The 18,400-nt window shown below is 48.9% G+C and overlaps 1 protein-coding gene across 1 annotated transcript in view; it reads left to right on the top strand.

Moving 5' to 3' along the window:
* The window catches only part of CFDP1 (craniofacial development protein 1), a 65,876-nt gene that overhangs the window by 44,485 nt on the left and 2,991 nt on the right, over positions 1-18,400 (top strand). Inside the window, exon 6 of the mRNA XM_062609241.1 lies at positions 14,518-14,676. Within this exon, the coding sequence (XP_062465225.1) occupies positions 14,518-14,676 (159 nt within the window). The remainder of the gene's footprint in view (positions 1-14,517; positions 14,677-18,400) is intronic.

Raw genomic sequence — 18,400 nt, forward strand, 5'->3', positions numbered from 1 at the left:
TCTGTCTGCAGATTTTAGCCTTTTGTTTGGGGGGGAGAGGAGGGCGGATGGTTTCCTTTGCAGCAGCAAGGGCAAAATAGGCTTTTAATAAAGCTTAAATTTTGCAGCTGCTGGCTAAGTTAAAAAAATAAGTGCTGGCACTCTGTCCTCCTGCAGATGAGCCTTTCCCAGCTTTGCCGTGACTCAGGGATGCACGCCATCCCTTCTGGTCTTTCTTCCTTTGTGCCACTTTATTGGATGAGAATAAGGGGAGAGTTTCTTCCTTTGGCAAGGCTTTACCTGGCTTGGGCTTTTCTGCTCATGGAGTTGGTCTAGGTTGCTGAATGGAAAGAAAACAGTTGCAGAAGAAGAAGTTCTGTGGTAGAGATATCCTGGAGGGAGCTATGACATTTTATTGGGTAGAAATCAGCTCCTAAAATTCCTGATTACAGACCCTGAAAAGAACTAGAAATGCAAAAGCCAAGAGATGAGAAAAGGAGGAATGACTTTTAAGTGTGATAGTTACCCTTTCACCAAGGTACACATGGGGATCAGTTGAGTGCTGCTAGAGACCTGAGAGCAGTCTGCCAGATGACAGGCCAGATAGTAACAAGAACATTTTATCCAAATACTAGTGATTGAGGCAGATAAGGGATTTTTTTCTGCAGAAAGTTTCCTGTTTCTTGCTGGTCTCCTGGGACATTCAGCATGACCTCCTTGTACCTGGCTGTTCGGAGAGCCTGGTCCTGGCACATGCTGGTCCTTATGTGGGAGTTTCACTAAGAAACTGGTGCTGGGGGAACAGAATCAGAAGCAAAGAGACAGAGAAACTTTCACTAGGAGATCTTATTTGTAACTAAAAAAGCAGTCAAAAAACCCAAACAAAACCAGTTAGAAGGGTGACAAGGTTTAGAGGGCTGCTCAACAGTCCCTTCAAATGGAATTTAGCTGGCCTGGGGCACATCACAGGAACATTGAGAACTGGGCTGGGCAGAGACATAGAAAAAGGGGAATAGCCAAGAGAAGTCTTGAATCCCATGGCGAGGTGCAGAGGACAGGTTTGTTGCTTGAAGGTCAGAAGCAGCTCCCTTGTGCCGGTGTGAGCCCCTGCCTTTGCTGGGGTCGTGGCATTCCCTGAGAGCTCTCTGCAAGCAGTTGTGGTTGAACTACAGCCTGCATTTTTGAGAGGCATCCACTCACAATGGAAAGACTTACAATTTGGGATCCACCACATCCTTTGGGAAGCTGTTCCCATGGTTAATGCATTTACCGTGTAACTGTTGCAGTTCCCTGAAGGAGTTTGAATCCTCAGCTGGCAGCCTGCCTGGCTTGCTCAGCCCTGCTTGCATAGCTCTTTGCCTCCTGAGACAAAAAGTCTTGCTACAAAGGGACTAAATGACCTGCCTAGGGTCATACAGGCTGTGTAGGAGAGCCAGCGACCTGAACCTGCTCCCTCCAAGAGAGTACAGGAGTGAATTTTGTGAAGCATTTGTCTGTTCATTCAGCAGCAGTCCGCTGGTCTTGTCTCCTCTCTGGATGATGTCTGCCATACTGGTTTGCCCTCAGCAGCTGGTAGGTCACACAAGATTTGAGAAACAGCTCTGGCATCGTACCGAGGCTGTGAGATGCTCACCAGTGAATTCCAGAGATGATGTGTCATGAAAACCCTGGCCCTGCCAGCCCCCTGTGCACAGGGCTGCTGGAGGTAGTGGGAGCCCTGCAGGGTTGTGGTCCCCACACTCAGTGAGAGCTTTGGCCTCCTGAGCAGCTTTTCGTAGGTGAACATTAGCTGCAAAATCTGTTTGGGAACCTCTCGCTTTGCATGGGCATAAGGGAAGCCTTCCTCTTACCCCTCTGCCTGCCTCTATCTGGAAGGTGGCAACTGGGAGAAATCAGCTGTTTCCATGTTCTTCCTCTGGAGACTTGAAATCTATTTCCAGTGAGGTGGGTCCCTGGGAAGAGGAAGGGCAGCTCTTCTAAGTGGCTGTTGCCAGAGCTGGAAGGCCCTCAGGGTAGCCTTGCCAGCCGCAGGCATTTAAAACACTTCAGTCAAGCCCTAGAAAAATAATATAGGATAATCTTAGTTTCTCCTCTTTCTGTGGAAAATTGGGCTTTCTGTGCTGTCCTCTGGTTTGTTACTGAGCTGCTTCTGCATTCACCATCCTTCGAAAGTTGTAGTTGAGAAGAAAAGCACATTATTTCATCAGTTAACTTTTTATTGCCTGCTTTCTTGTGGGTTGGACTTCAGGTTTTGTATGGCAAACATCTTTAAAGCTTTTAGGGTATTTCCCTCCTTTCCTTGCTCCCTGAAATACCCAATTTGATCTGGATTGTTTGGCCAACTCTTAATCTGGAATAGAGCAGGGAAGGTAATTGTGATTGGTAACCAGGTGATCTACCCTTCCCAAAAGCAATTAAATGTGATTAAACTCCTGTTCTTGTTTTATGGCTGCTTGTAGCAGTGCCCAAATCTTTATTGTCCCACATGCTGCCAGGGCAGGCTTTCCACTGGAAGTTACTATATTCGTACCATTTATTAACTTGGATGATGATGCTAAGCAACTGCTCCACCAGCTCTAGCTTGTTGCATGTTGTAGTGATGCATTTGTGCTAGGGAGCCCTGACACTCCTTTCCCCTGACTTATTTTCCTGGGAATATTTTCCTGTCCTGGGCTGCTGGCATGCAAACAGTTTCCAGTGGAAGGCAGTGTATTTGTTTTAATCAGAACTATTCTTAAAGCTGTCAGATTAGTTGCTGGGGAAAGCGGAGGGGTCCCTGCCAGGGGGGCTCCCTCCCTACTTCTGCCTTTCTCACCTCATTTTGATCAAAGCCTGTCATTGATCTGATACAGTGGGAAGCTAACCAGAACTGGGGCTGTCTACAAACCACGGGGACAGAACCAGGGACTCTGCATTGCAGGGGTGGGACACATTGGAGTTGTTTTTTCAAGGCTTGGGTGGTTGGGTTGTTAGATCCTCCTTGCATGGCACACTGTGCCATAAAGAGCAACCTGGGAGTCACACCAACTGCTCCGCCACCCGCACTCATTCACCTTGAAATCCCTTTAACACTGGAACAATTCCATTAGCACTACTTCTCAGGCATGATTTGGAGCTGTTTCTCTGCCCATTGAAACTGGGTCCGCACACTAGTCTGGCGGGCTTGTCATAACCAAGACATTCCCCACGTACCTCAGCGCTGCTCCCAACTGAAATCCTGAACAAAAGATCTGCTGTTAGACAAAGGAGGAAGGAGTCAGCCTCTGAAGAGAGGAGGAATTTCTCCTCTGTTTGCCAGCAGGTTTTTTTCTAACTAATCTTTTTTTTTTAAGGATTGGTCGCCAATTAATCCATGTCGCTTTGCAGACAAAGCTGTCAACGTTTTTAAGGTTGCACAGTGAAATTACTTCAGTGCTGTTGGTTCTAGCAGCTCAGAATGTTCTCAGACAAATGCCTTTTAAGATAAAAATGGCCTGTGCTTGGTCCCATCCCAGAGCTGTGGTCGTTACCAGTTTATTTGAAACATCTCAACTGAACCCAGTGAAGTCAGTGAGAGCTGCAAGTGTTTGAAAGTCAAGTCACACTTATTTCCATGGCTAAATATGGACGTAGTACAGGGTGTTACTCTAAAATGCCTCAGCATATGACCCAAAATGTAGTCCAGCAAGCATGTTAGATGCCACAGCAACGTCTGCCACAGATGCCACAGTAGCTTCTGCAGCTTTCAGGTCATTGACCTGCTAGTCATGGGTACCAAAAGCATCATGCCTTCTTGCTTTTACTTTTTGCCCTTGCCTGCTGCTGGGGTTTGAAATGCCTCACAGGCACATAGGAGTGCAAGCTCAGTGGCAACTTGTGTGTGTGTGTGTACATTTTTGCTTATATTTGTGCATTGGATCAGAAGAGAGAATAGTAGGAGCACCTCCCCTCCCCACACACAGTTAAAGCTTTATGAAGGGCATTTCTCCACCCTTTCTCAGTGGCTGCACTAAGACACCAAATTGAATGTAGCCCACTGCCTTGAAGTGAAGTAGGTGTACTGCGTCTGTGGTGGTGTAGCAAAATCCATCTGAAACTGCCATATTTATTGTCCCAAAACATGTACAGAACTTCAGAGCAACATAAAATACATATGAAGAGCATGCATGGTATTTTTCAATATAAAGAATAAACAAAAGTGGTGTTTTGCAGGTTGAATTTAGTCCATGTGGGAACAGTTTTGGGAGTTTGTGTGCATGTACATGGTCCTTCAGTGGGAGAAGCAGGTCTGGTTTGCATTGTGTGGATGCCCTGGGTGGAGGAGAGCTCATGTGAGGAGTTACTTCATCTTCCAGCTGAGAAGGGGCAATTCCATCAGTGTTTGGCCACAGAGGCAGTGCTATGCTGAGTTAACAGGGGCGTAGCTCTGGCTGCAGACCAAGTTACTAGTCCTTACCCATCAGCCAAGCATCAGACAGGGCTGGTTAGTGCTGAGTTGGACTCATTAATGTCTTCATAGTATCAGAAGTCATTTGAATGCTACAGCTCTTTCAATTAAGCTCCTGTTGAGCTCCATACGCAGATACTGTAGCGTAATTGGCTGGGTCTGCTACTGGAACAGCCTGGGTCTGTGCTCCAGGCTGGAGAGAAGCCAGAGCGAGCTGAGGTCTCCGCACAATGTCACACTGATTAGGAGGGTGCGAGATTTTGTTTTTGCTAAAATGGTTCTACCAGTACAGCCCAGAGGGCAGCTGCAGTTGCACTGGTACAAAGGGGCCTTATGCCACTCTGAATTGTCCCCAGCTCGGGGGCAGGCAGGGATGCTGCAGGGAGTACCTTTATCCTGCAGTAACAGCCCGTGCGTGGCATGCGCTGCCCAGCTCCACAAGTGAAACTTTATTTTGCTGATAACCACCCTGTAGCAACTCTGTCTCAGAGGCCCAAGGAAAATATTCTGCTTCCTCTTGCTGTTAGGAAGCGGGTTCTTCATGGTGGCAGTCCTTTCACAAAGGGTTTGGTGCTGCACAGGAAACCCTGGTCTGTTCCATAATGAGCCCTTCCTGCTGATATGGGGATGTGCAGGTCAGGGGCTCTGCTTGAGCCAGCTCCCCAGGAACTGATGTGCTTCTTGATGAACATGTCCTCCAAAGCCTGTAAAAAGAGTCCAGCCCTTCAGAGGCGGGTGCAGACCCAGATGCTATGGGATGGAACCTGCATGAGGAAAGGCCAGCTCCAGCACAGCTGTGCACCTCTGCTATTCCTGCTACTCTCTGCCATTCCTGAGCCAAAGCATCCCCTCTCTCCCCTGCTCAGCAAATTTGCCTGTTGGTGTACATGGAGACCTGAATCTGTTTTTATTCCTGGAGTAACTGTAGAATCATGGAATGGTTTGGGTTGGAAGGGACCTTAAGATCATCCAGTTCCAACCCCCATGCCATGGGCAGAGATGCTTCACACTAGACTGTGTTGCCCGAGAGTCTGTCCAGCCTGGCCTTGAACACCACCAGGAATGGAACATTTACCACATCTTTGGGCAACCTGTTCCAGTGCCTCACCACCCAGTGCCTCACACACAACTATGTTCATGTGCGCAGTATTATTGTGTGTTTACAGCCAGATTGTTCCCCAGTTTGGTGGGCAGACTGGAGCAAGGCAGTGCTTAGGTCTGTTTTTCCAGCCCTGCACTTTGGAAAGGCCTATCCAACAGAATTCATGACATGGAGATGAGCATGAAATACCTGTATGCCTTGGAGAGTACACCAGAAAACAAGTCACTAACTGGAATCCCTGTTGGCACCCCATGGCGTGGTGCTCTGCCAGCCTCTTTCTCACCTGTTGTGTGGGTTTTGCTGTTTGTAAGGTGGTGCTGTGACACTTATTTCCCTCCTGAAGGTGGGGTGTACTCTGCCAGAGCAAAGCAGCATCATGCAACTTGTAAAGTTGCATCACAGCTCACTGTGCTGGATTAATAACAAATCCAGCAATAAACCAGTATCTGAAATACTGCTCTTTGGTGGGCCGTTGCTCACTGCTGCTGAGAGGTGGGACTGACATGTTTTTACCCCTGTGACAAACCTCTGTTTCTCCACAGGCTGTATTTAGGCACAAACACATCCAGAATAAACTGTACTCATTACAAGCTCTGGCACTGCCTGCAGGAACCCTCACCAAGACAGCACCACGCATGCATTTAGTCTGTCATATCTGCCCTTGCCCTCCACACTGATGGAAACCACATCATCTCTGGCCAGGCTTTGATTGCCAGGCTGCTGGGGTGTAGCAGTCTGGCTGTCCTTGCCTGGCAGCGCCTTTTATCTCTGTCAAACTCTTTTCCACACAGACTCTGGCTATGGGGAAGGAGAACTATCACTCTCACTTCTCAAGAGGTTACGCCTTCTCTTCCATGTGTATCTGACGTGTTTTAACAATAGTCCTGCATTGTGCTGTGATCCTAGATCACCTCCTCAGCTCAGTAGAGTGGTGTCAAAGACTTCCTGAGAACAGAAACAAGCTGTGAGCATCAGTGTTCATGTAGGGGTGTCCTGAGGTCTTAGGGATATAGGGTGACATCGGAAACTAGAAGGACCTGGGGCTCAGCTTAGCTCTTCAGATTTTGCTGGAAGCAGTAGTGATGGCAAAGACACTTGAGGTTAAATTGTGCTGGCAAGCCTGAACAGAAGCCCCAGAGTTAACTCATGCCATCAGCTCAAACCCCACACTTCAGGCTGGTGCTGCTACAGTCAGACCAACCACCTTCTGCAGGGGTAACTGGACTCAGAGGATTTCACCAGGAGCTGCTGACTGCCTCTTGTCAGTGAAGCCCCATGTGCAGCAGCAATAATTCTGTTGGCAGGATTGCAGGTGGGGTAACTATGTTTTGCCAGGGCACCTGTGTCTCTTACTACCTTTGGACGTAGGTAGCACTGTAACACGTAGGTGCTAGGACATAGGTGTAGGATGAAGGTGCCCTGCAGCAGCACCAAATGGGGTTTGTCCCAGTTACAGCTGCTTTGGCATGGTGGTTTAGTGCATGTCACTTCTCAGTGTGCAAGAAGCTCTGTGATCCTCACTACAAATATCTGGGTTTATAACTGCCTCAAAAGTCACTGCTACTCCTGGACACTTCAGGCAGGTTCTTTGGCTTGGTTTATACATGCTCTAGGGTGTAAATGCTGGGTATCTGCTACCAGCTCAGCTAGTGGAGCGTATGTACAGGCACCGCTACCTGAGTTGGCAGCAAACTCCCTGGCCAGGCAGTGGGAATTGGGCTGTCCTCTTTCAGCCAGCCTGCTCTGTTTTCACTCAGTCCTGGCCACTGCCCTCTGACCAGAATCACCACTACCCTGCCAGCCCTCCAGCAGCATCCGCTGTGCTTTTTTTATCTGCATTTCCTCCTCACTTGCTTTTTGGTTTATCCACATGGAATTTCAGTGTTTGCTCATCACCGGGGAGGCTTTCTTGTTTGTTATTTTTAACTACCTGTTGTGACAGGGCTGAGAACAAGCTGGGCTGCTCTTTGCATCCATCCAAGTACTCGTTCAGGGAGTGATGCCGAGTAGTGGGAGGGGAATAAAAAAGGAATGTGATTAGGTTTTGCCTGGGAGATGTTTCTCTCCTTGGCCAGTTACACAGGGTGAGGGATTGGAAGAGCTGGTTGTTTTTAGGGTCTGAAGGTCAAGACCTCTTTTGTCATTTTAGGGAGGGTTCCTGCAAGCTGGCAATACCAGCTACCATCATTCTGCTGATGCCTGCTCCATCTTGCCTGACTGCCCTGACCTTGAGGAGCAGATAGCAACCTGATTCCCTTTCTGCCATGTGCCACTTTTCTTCCCCACCATCATTTTCACTCCTCTTTGAGGAAGAGGGTCTGGAGAGGCTCAGGATGAACAGCAGAGCTGGCACACAGGCCACCAGCCGGGTCTCTATATACATCCTTCTTGTGCAATGTGTCTCACACCAGATTGTCTTTTGAAGGGAGGCCAGCAGGGTGGGTGACCCATGGTGCACTGGGCAGGAATCTTCCATGTTGCTAAAATTTAATGACTGCAGGAGTTGCTCAGCTGTGGTTAGTTTGTATGAGAACCATTTCCTGATGTTAAGGGAACTATTCAGCTTTACGGCACTTTGTGGCAGGAATAGTTATTTCTATTTACAAAACCTTGTGCTCTCCTCTTTGCTGAATGGCAGTTTCTCACCTGTCATCAAAGTGCTTGGGATGACAGGAATAGAGCTGCTATTGCTGTGCTGGAAGTAAATACCAGTTGGTGAACACACTGGAGGGAAGGCATGGAATCCAGAGAGACCTGGACAGGCTTGAGAGATGGGACCATGCAGACCTCATGAAGTTCAACAAGGCCAATTGTAAGGTCCTGCACTGGGTCCGTCAATCCCAAACACAAACAGAGGCTGCATGGATAATGGATTTTGAGCAGCTCTGAGGAGAAGGACTTGGGGGTGTTGGCTGATGAGAAGCTCCCCGTGACTTCAGTGTGCACTTGAGCTCAGAACCCCCCTGCATGCTGGGCTGCACCCCTATAGCATGAGCAGGTCGAGGGAGGGGATTCTCCCCTGTGCTCCTCTCTGGGGAGACTCCCCCTGCAGTCCTGCGTCCAGCTCTGGGGCAACAACACAAGAGGGACGTGGAGCTGTTGGAGTGAGTTCAGAGGGCGCCATGGAGATGCTGTGAGGGCTGGAGCAGCTCTGCCTGGGGACGGGCTGAGAGAGCTGGGTTTTCTCAGCCTGGAGAAGAGAAGGCTCTGGGGAGACCTTAGAGCAGCTTCAGTGCCTAAAGGGGCTACAGGAAACCTGGAGAGGGGCTTTGGACAAGCACCTGTAGGGACAGGACAAGGGAGAATGGCTTTAACCTGACAGAGGGGAGATTGAGATGAGATCTCAGAAGGAAGTTCTTCCCTGTGAGGGTGCTGAGGCCCTGGCACAGGTTGCCCAGAGAAGCTGTGGCTGCCCCATCCCTGGCAGTGTTCAAGGCCAGGTTGGATGGGGCTTGGAGCAGCCTGCTCTAGTGCAAGGTGTCCCTGCCCATGGCAGGGGGTTGGAACTGGATGAATTTTAAGGTCCTTTCCAACACAAACCAGTCTGGGATTCTATGAAATATTGCAGGCTCTGGTGGGGAAGGGAGGTAGCAGGAGAGGGGCTGCAGAACAGCCTGAGCTTGATGATGAAGGTAGAACTTTCAGGGCTGCATGGCCTGGGATGTCATCTTTCTGCATGCAGTGATGTTTACTAACCAGCATACTATTCTGCTAATAGGATCTGATGTGCTGCCCTGCCTTGCAGGGAGCCAGCAGGGAAATGTTTTGTGTTACAGCTGATGTTTGAGTTGGGTTCTTCTGCTTAAAGATTTGCAGAGCTGTTCAGCCATGCTGAAGAGCCCTGCAAGCAGATGCCTTCTGCTTTTCCTCTTGTGCCAGACATTGGCAAGATCCTTGCCTGTTGCAATCATCTAATCGTCTAATGCATAACAAAAACTGGCTATTCTAGTTCTGAACCTCCTTGAAAGTGGATTTTTTTAGCCTGTGCTTGTAACCTTCAATTTTGATGGTAAAGGTGATTTCTTTGTTAAGCTGTGTACAGAGGCTGAGGCAGGAGATATGGGGTCTTGCCTGGCCTTGCAAGATTTCCTTCTGATGAAATCGTGTCACCTCTGTGAGTCCAGATTTATTTCTGGAAAAGGAAAGGTTGCTCTGCAGTGCCTCATGGAGAGTGACCAGATGCTTCAGATGGAAAGTGGTAGAGTGCCCAGCACCAAACTGTCTCTCCTCTGGGAGGTGCAAATCCTGCAGTGAGGCCAGAGAAGATGCCCCACTCTTACAAATTGAGCTCTTAAAAATATTGCTAGAAGATGGAATTAAGACCTTCATGCTACAGCAGTTGCTGTCCTCCACAACAAGGAGGATGATAGAAGGCAGATGGAGAAGCACTTCAGGTTTTGTGGTTTCCACACTCCTGTGGAGCCAGCCGAAACAGAACAGCAGAGGGTTTGTGATCCCCAAGGATGAAGGTCAGGCTGGAGCTAGGAATGCTGCTGGCTCTTTGATCAACACATGAGTACATGTCCTGTGGGCACCCTTTGGTTATTGGAGTTGGACAGCATGAAGTGTCACAGCTACTCCTGCCATCTGCTGCTGGTCCCTGCCTGCTTCTGGCTATCAGCTTGATCTTTTGTGGCCAGCTTGTGCTGGTTCAGCTGCTAAATTGTCTCCATGGGTACTTCCCCCACTGGTACTCTTCAGCAGCTGCAGCATGGGTGCTATGAATGGCAGAGGCTGTTTTCGAAGACACCCAAGATCCACTGTGTCAAGGGAAACGTGAAGGCAGACAGGGGGAACAGCGCAGAAGGACCAATGCAAATCTCTGCCTTTGTGTAGCAGTAATCGTCTGCACGGATCGGGAAAGGAAATAATTGGCTTGGCAGCAGCAGAGCACACAGATACCTCTGAATCACAGGCTCAACATGAGTCAACGCTATCACACGGTTGTGAAAAGGCAGACGTCATAGGAGGCTGTGTGAGGAGTTGCATGCTTCACAAGGCATCTGAAGTATTTCTCCTGCTCCCAGTGCCGGTAAAGCTGTGGCTGGAGCCCTTTCTTTCCCATTTTAGATGCTATATTTCAAGGAAGATGTGGGCCAATAGGAGAGAGTTCAGGGAGAACAGCGAGAGTGGTCAGAGGGCTGGAAACCATGAGGAATGAGAAAAGCTTGGAAGGACGTGGGATTGTTTAGTCTGGTAAAGAACAAGCTTAGCAGGGGAGGAGAAGGAAAAGCTTTCAAAGACATAAAAGGCTGCTGCAAAAAGTGATGGAATGAACTGTTCTTAGTAGCTACTAGGAAGAAGATAACCAATCATAGCCTGAGCAAGGAAATTTAGTCATTGGAGAGAACTTAACATTAGTGAAAGGCGGATGAAGTACTGAAACCTCTACTACGTGTGGGGTTGGTGTCAGGAGGCCTTCAGAGTACCCATCTCTGGAACTCATCTTGCTTTGGCCGGCAGGATGCACTACGAGACCTTTGTAGCCCTGTCTTCCTATTGTTTGAAGATTATTTTATAAAGCTTTGATGAAGTCTGCCTCTTTGGAAGCAGGCACGCATTTCTCAGATGCTGCCAACCTTACAAGACAGCAGGCATTACATGTAACAGTATATCATTGGTATGGCAGCCATTTTCCAAGGTCCTGTTTGGGCTGCAGGCTCATTGTTAAGGGCAGAAACATAGAGTGTGTTCAGCTATGGTGGGACAGGAAAGGAGCCCTTGGCTTGCTGCTTGTCACTGTGTGCAACCACAGCAGGTGATGTACAGACATGGTCTTTGTCCAGAAGACATTAGATGGGTGCAAGGAAGTCCCTCCACCCAAGGCAGAGCTTCCCAGCATGTTGATGTGCTGATTCAGCTGCTGACTTCGGCTGTGCTTTTTAGTCGTGGGAAGGAGGAGCTTGTGTCCTAAATGGGTGATTGTCCTGATCCTCATCCCTGGGATCCATTATGTCTTATCAAATTACTTTCTCTCCTTTAAATACCTTAGTGATTAAAGATGCCCTAGCAGATACCCTTCATGAGTACAGAAAGGGTAATAATTCCTCCTGTTGGCACTGAATGCAATTAATCAGGCCCCTTTACTTGCTTTTTAAATGAATGAGGCATTTAAGGCCAAGCAAGTTTTTAATTGGACTTTAATGTTTCTCATTTACTTCGTTTTGGCACAAGAGTAGGAATTTCCACCCCCAGGTTTGCTGCTGGATTTATTCAGGGTGATGAAAGGCTCAGCGTGGAGTGAAGGCTCAGCAGCAGACTCAAACATGTCCTTCAGCCTGTGCCTGGCCCCATCTCATTGCCTGGCAAACAGCACAGAACCAAGGGTTGTTGGGGCTGGAGCAGAGCTGGGTCATCCAACCACAGCCCATCTCCAGCATGGAGCTGACATCAGATATTTGCAGTGTTTTGGAGTAGTGATCAACACAAGGGTGCAACATAGCCTGGCCTTTTTGGTCAGGTTCCCTTGCCTTGAAGGAACTGTTGACTTGCAGGTATTGTGGCTGTCTGTAAGCAGTTGATGGAAGTCCATGTTTGTAACTTAGACTCTGTAGCTTCAAACATGGGGTGAATTGTATCTTTTAAGGTGTGCTCCTGAAGTCCATGGCCAAGAGGAGATAGAGGGCCCTTGAGCATTGTTACAGATAGATGTGTGCATGTAGACATTGTTAATTTATGCCAGGAATTACCATGGAAAAAAAAGTGTTTGATAAGCATGCAGCCTGCAGCCCCTGCGCCCTACTGTGAAGCCAGCACTGCTCTTGCTTCCACCTCTGGCCATGAACCATCTTGCCTTTGGTTCCCTTCCCTCCTGTATATCCTCCACTGTGGTTTGGGAACAGTAGTTGCCTGTGGGCATGTCCCAGTCTGTGTTTCATGCAGGGACGTGTGTGGCAGCCCAGCCTGGCCGATTGGCCCCTGTCCTGACTTGGCTCTTCCCCTTGGCAACTGACAGGCTGAAGAGAAAAAGAAAAGGCATCAATTTCAGCATGTGTGAGCCTGCCTTTGCGCCTGCTTGTCACTCTGCAGGGCAGGCATTTCTCTTGACACCCAGGAGAGATCTTGAAACAGCTTCAAGTGGGTGTTCCAGGTGTGTGCTGTGTCTTATGCAGAGATAGGCCTGTCTGTAATACAGCTGTATGGTTGGCTGTAGGGTTCCACCTGCAGAAGAGTTGGTTGATGCAGGTGAGATGTTGAGTTGGCTCTCATGCCATTGGGGTTCTCTGCCCAAAAAAAACACTTAGGAGACATATAGGGACATGGGACAACACCCTCCATTTCTACACCTCTGCTTCTCCCACTTCAAAGGTTGACAAAATTGTAAGCACGAGTGTGTTTGGAAAGTTAAGTGCATCCAGAGAAACATGTTATTGAATACCTTTCTTGTGTTAATTTAAACACCTTCTGCCTGCCAGGCTTGAGGGAGAGGAGCAGTGCCAGCTGGATCAGCCCTAGAACTTCTCTACATCTGTCTCAAGGCATCTTTACTTTAAGTCTCATGCTAAACCCCAAGGCCTTGCAGTAAGGAGCTGTGTCCCTCAGAGTGAAAAGTGTTGGCTGGCACTGCCGTGGGCAGGGACTGAAAGAAAGAAGAGAGCCAGGTCTTGGGCCATTTCTGCTCCTCTGGCTGGGCATATGAGGAGGGGCAGGCATCTTTGTCCAAGGGTTATAGAGCCTGCCAAGATGCCCTTAATCCAGGGTTTGTAGCCCAAATATATCTCTATCAGGCAGCTGCAACCCGAGGTGACTTTGGGCAGCCATTCTTGCATTGAGAATCTTCTGGCTGAGACTTTAAAAGACGTCATTTTCTTTGATTTAATTCCATATAAACTGCAGAATTATTTTCCTTTAGAGGCTTGCAAATTATGGAAGCATAAACCATGCTAATGATCCGATAAGGACAGCTTTGGATATGTTCCCAAGAACAGCTACCCCTGGGCAGGAGTGTGCTTGGAGAGTACTGATGGAGAGCAGTCTGCTGCGCTCACCTGGCTGCCTTCCCTTTTGTAGGCCCCCCTCCCCAGATTCCTCCATCTCTCAGGAACGAGAATCATTTCCTCTCCAGCTTCTTGTAGAGGCAAAGGCCCTGCAGACCTGAAGTTATCTCTGGAATGTGTGTAAACACCGAGTTCAATGGGATGTTGTTTGCCCCTCTCTTCTGTGGGAGTTTACAAAGGGTTAATACCAGCTTGTTTTACCAGTTCCTAGCCTGGGAATTGTCTTCCTTAGAGGGCAACCTGGCTGATCTGAGTCCCCATGTGTGCATTTCCCAGCATAAAGGGGAAATTCGGGGGCCCTGCCACATGGGTGGGATTTCAGTCTCCTAGAAGCAAGGAGATGAAAGACCAAGTTGGTTTCCTGCTAAACAGGGACCTGGGAGGTGGTAATTCAGATGTAAATTCTTTATGGTGTATGAGTATGTTACTAATGAGACCCACCTGGGCTCCACAGTACTGTTGAATTTAGAATAAGAAGCAGCAACCTGAACCCAAAGCTAGACAAAATTAAGTTGAAAACAGATGCATTAATACCAACGAAACAGTTAATTCATGAATGTGTTGTCAGAGCTGATGACGCCACCGAGGCTGGATCCCTTCCAGAAAACAACACTTTAAACTGAAGACAAAGAGCTGGGCTTAGCACGGAGGTGATCAGTGGAATGGCTTGGCCTGGTATATACAAGGGGTCAAAGTAGATGATTTAATGATCTCTTTTGGCCTGAAAGCTTTTTGTTCTCTTAAGGAGATAAATGAAAAAGCCCTTTCACATAAAGCGAGCACTTGAGATATGTGTCAAATGAACTCTGCTGCTTCCAGGGGAACTGGGGAGCAGGATCTGCAGGAAGTGTGACCTTGGTGCCTCCAGGCTGTCTGAAGTTGGTGGCCATCTGTTTAGTAGCGGTGGCTCACCACCATCAAGGTCACCGCTCTCACACGTGACGTTCTTCAGCTCCATTTTTAATTGCTCTCTCCCTGCTTTTAAGTGACATTTGCTCCCTTATCTCCATCAGGGTGAAAAGGCCAAGTGGTATGAGCAGTCTCCTGGGGAAAATTGGCTCCAAAAAGCAGAAGATGAGCACACTGGAGAAATCTAAACTGGACTGGGAGAACTTCAAGGAGGAAGAGGGGATTGTAGAGGAACTGGCGATCCATAACCGAGGGAAAGATGGGTAAGACGGACTTTACCTAATAGTAGTGCAGCATTTCCCACCACTTCCTATACATGGAAGAACTCCATCACTTGCTACAGAGAGAGTTCAGCAAACCTGTGGGATTGACCAAGGATTTATTCTTGGGATATATAAAGGCAGTAGCTGCTCTAGGTATCACAGGGAGACAGGTAAGCCTGCAAGCACCTATCAATCTGCAGACAAACTGGTGAGTTCTTTCAAACTTAAACAGGAGAGATTTAGGTTAGATGTAAGGAAGAAATTCTTTATTGTGAAAGTGGTGAGACAATGGAACAGGCTGCCTAAGGAAGCTGTGAATGCTCCATCCCTGGCAGTGTTCAAGGTGAGATTGGATGGGGGCTTGAGCAACCTGGTCTAGTGGAAGGTGTCCGTGACCATGGCAAGAGGCTGGAACTAGACGATCTTAGGATCCTTTCCAACCCAAGTCCAGCTAAAGTAGAGTCTGGCTGTGCTTTATCTTCTCTCCTGTTAGTGGCACAGATACAGCAGGAACTGGTCTAATACAGCACTCCCATGAGGAGACACTGTTGCCTTTGCCCTGTCTCAAATTGGGACGTATGTTCTTCGTTCCATTCTTCGAGTGACACATTTCAGCTGCCTCTGCCCTCTCTCCTCCTCCAAACCCAGAACAGCTGGCAAGGTGCATTAAAGATTATGGCAGCACTGGGTGTTGATTGTGTGCATCAAGCAATGTTCAGTCCAATGAAGTTAATGGAAGTATCGTAAAAGTAAATGGCGATGCTGTAAATAAAACAGACAGTTAATAACATGCACTGCAGGGAAGGGTAATAAGATCAGAAGTGGTGTTTCCACTACAGCTGCTTTGCTAAGCTCTGGTAAAACATAACCGGCTTAGTGGACAGCTCATAAAATGTATTTTTATTTTAAGCTGTTCTTTTACTCTGCAGAAAAACCTCAGAGCTTCTGCATTCCAGCACATGGGAATTTGTATTTCAAATAGGTACTTCGTAATTGCTGTGTTTTTTTCAGTTTGGTCTTGCACCCTTCCACAACACCCCTGCTCCATCAGCTCTGCCCTGATGGATTTCTGAACACTTGCTGTTGCACAAGTGGAGCAATTCATTAGGAGTGCTGGGGGGGGTAGGGTGTTCCTGAGAGATCTCTGAAACCCAAGTTGGTGAGCGATTTACATCGTGAACATGTGTGGCAGAGCACCAGATCACTGCTGATGCTGGCTGCAGCATGGCTAACACTGCAGTCAGAGCCCCATACACAAGGCCCTGTTGAAATGGCCATGCCAGGGGTCTGGAGGCAGAGCCAGGCTGTGAGATGAAGGAGGGTGAGCTTTTCCTGTGAGAGCCCACCTCCGGAGAAGGGTCCTGTTTCTGTCTGTGGCACCTGGCTGGCTTGTCCCGATAGGATGTAGAGTGAGAATTTGCCCTGTGCAGATGTCCTATGTGGGTGCCAAATGTGGTAACAGCTTTGGGCCTTCACTGCTCTGGACTGGGCTGATTTTGGTAGTACCATCCTTAAAAGCCAGACCATCTCCTCCCAAGTGTTGGTACGCACCATTTCTTTCTGCAGCCAGTGGAATCAGCCTGACTCTCAGCTGAACTGTACACACCCCAGACAAGCCAGGCTGCCCTGCATGAGTATTCTGTGGCATCTCTTGCTTGTTCAAACCTAGTATCTCGACCTTTCCTGGGCAGAGCTGTTACCTTTTCCACCCTAGACAAGCAGGACAGCTTGATTTTCACACTTAGTAAACTGTTCCGTAGACACTAACATAATGAAGGCCGAAGAAGGGATTAGCATGTTGAAAAGATGAGCAAAGCAGAGCAGCAATATTTAAGAGCATCTGTAAACCTGGAGAGCTTTAGGTTTTGCTGCCTGTCACATCCCAGGCTGGAAAATCCACTGGGCTTTATTGTTAATCAGGTTTCGTCATTAAACTAATGAGAAACATTTGAGATGGTGTGCTAATTTTAGCCACTCTTTACAAATCTGTTTGTGCCGGTCAGGCATGTAATGTGAGGGTATCAACTGTGTACCTGCTCACTATGAATTACTTCCACCTTCAAGGTGTGAGGCGTGCTGCACAGTTACAAGAGCAGCCAGCCTGCCCGGGGAGCAGAGCACACAGACACCACTGCTGCCTGCTTCAGGTCACTCTGCAGGAGAGCCTGTTGTCCCTTCCACAGCTACCTCTTCTCCTTTAACAACATAGGCTCTGCTCAGCCTACAGTGAGCAATCATTTACCCATCTCTATAAAAACTGTGAGGAGCTGTTGTTAACCCTTCAACCCAGGCAGGAGGGAGCGGGTGCTGCCTTTAATCCCTGGTGCTGACATACGTTAGAAACCTCTGTCCTGCTTTGTAACTAACAGTCTGCCTGACCAGGACAGCCACAACCTGCTCCTGGAGCTGTTTGCTGGATGCCACGCATGCCTGCTCAATGCAGGGATGATCCGTGCATGTCTTGAGGAAGGCAAGAGGCTTTTCTTTATCTGCTCAGAAGGGAAGGCAGGCTGAACTTCTTTTTTCTGGTAGCCTTGCAGAAGTTGCTGTTCACAGCCCAGAGCTCCTCGTGCGTCGGACCTCTCCAACCCTTCTCTGGGACTGTGGCACGTTTCTGATGCTGTTGCTGGTTATCAGCCGGCTGCAGCCTGGCCCCAGATTCCCGAGGCAGAGGGAATGTGTGCTGCCCTGTGGCTGTGTCCACCCCTGCCTCTGATTTTCCACCCGTCTTATCACAAGCCCCATACAGTGATTTGCATTGTCCCTGCAGCAGGATCTGGGTTTGTGCAGATTGTGTCAGATCCTGAGGGCCTGTCCTGGATTTGACAGGAGGGTGAAGTAAGGAGCAGAGGCAGCTGTCCCCTTTGCTGTTGATGTCTCTGATGAGCTTTATAAATGGAAAAGTGAAGTGGCCTCGTAATTGGGCCACCTTTGTAGGGCAGCCCCAGTGGGGAGCAGCCCTGGGCTGGCCCCGTGTGCTCATGACTGGTGGTGTCTGGCAGGGGAGAGGCAGCACCAGTGAAACCCTCCCCAGGGCAGTTTGCAGGTGCCCTGGTTAGCAGGGACAGCCTCTTCTTCCCACAAATTTACCTTCCTCCTCTGTGGATCAAGCCGCCCTGTTTCCACACCGGCTGATAATTTACAGGAAACTATTGATTCAGGTAGCAAAGGTTATTTAGATAAGTGCAGGACGGGTGTTTGTGCCTCACTCGTGCTCTTTACACTGCCATTTGACACGGCCTTGCTGTCAGTTGCACCGAGCCAGGCTGGGAACCAGAGGTGGAGCTGTGTCTCAGGTGCAGGGTTTGGGGTGCAGAGGGTGCTTCTGCCACCCCTGCAGAGCTGCTGCTTCCCTGCTTGTGTCCATCAGCACCTCCAGCCTCTGTGTGCATGTTGTACAGCCAGCTGGGCTTGTTCCCAGGCTGCCTGCCCCATGAACCCCTATGTATGCACAGCAGTGCCCTGCAGGGTCTGCTCCAGCCCCTGCAGTGTTATTCTGTGGCTGGCCAAGGACAACACCACGGGGTAACCTACTCCATGCACAGCTGCCCCAGTGGCAGTGAGACCACATTCCTGGTTCATGATCCTTATCCATCCCCCAGGAGCCAGTCCCTGCCCATCAGAGGCACAGCAGCTGAGGAGGAGGAAGGGGAAGGTGCTGACCTCTTGCTGGGGTTGGGAGAATGGTATTGCACAGGAGCTTAAAGAGCTTCAAAATCAGTAG

Source organism: Pezoporus occidentalis, unplaced genomic scaffold (genome assembly GCF_034315485.1).
Source record: "Pezoporus occidentalis ecotype Australia unplaced genomic scaffold, CSIRO_AGI_Poc_V1 ctg135, whole genome shotgun sequence".
Taxonomy (NCBI): Eukaryota; Metazoa; Chordata; class Aves; order Psittaciformes; family Psittacidae; genus Pezoporus; species Pezoporus occidentalis.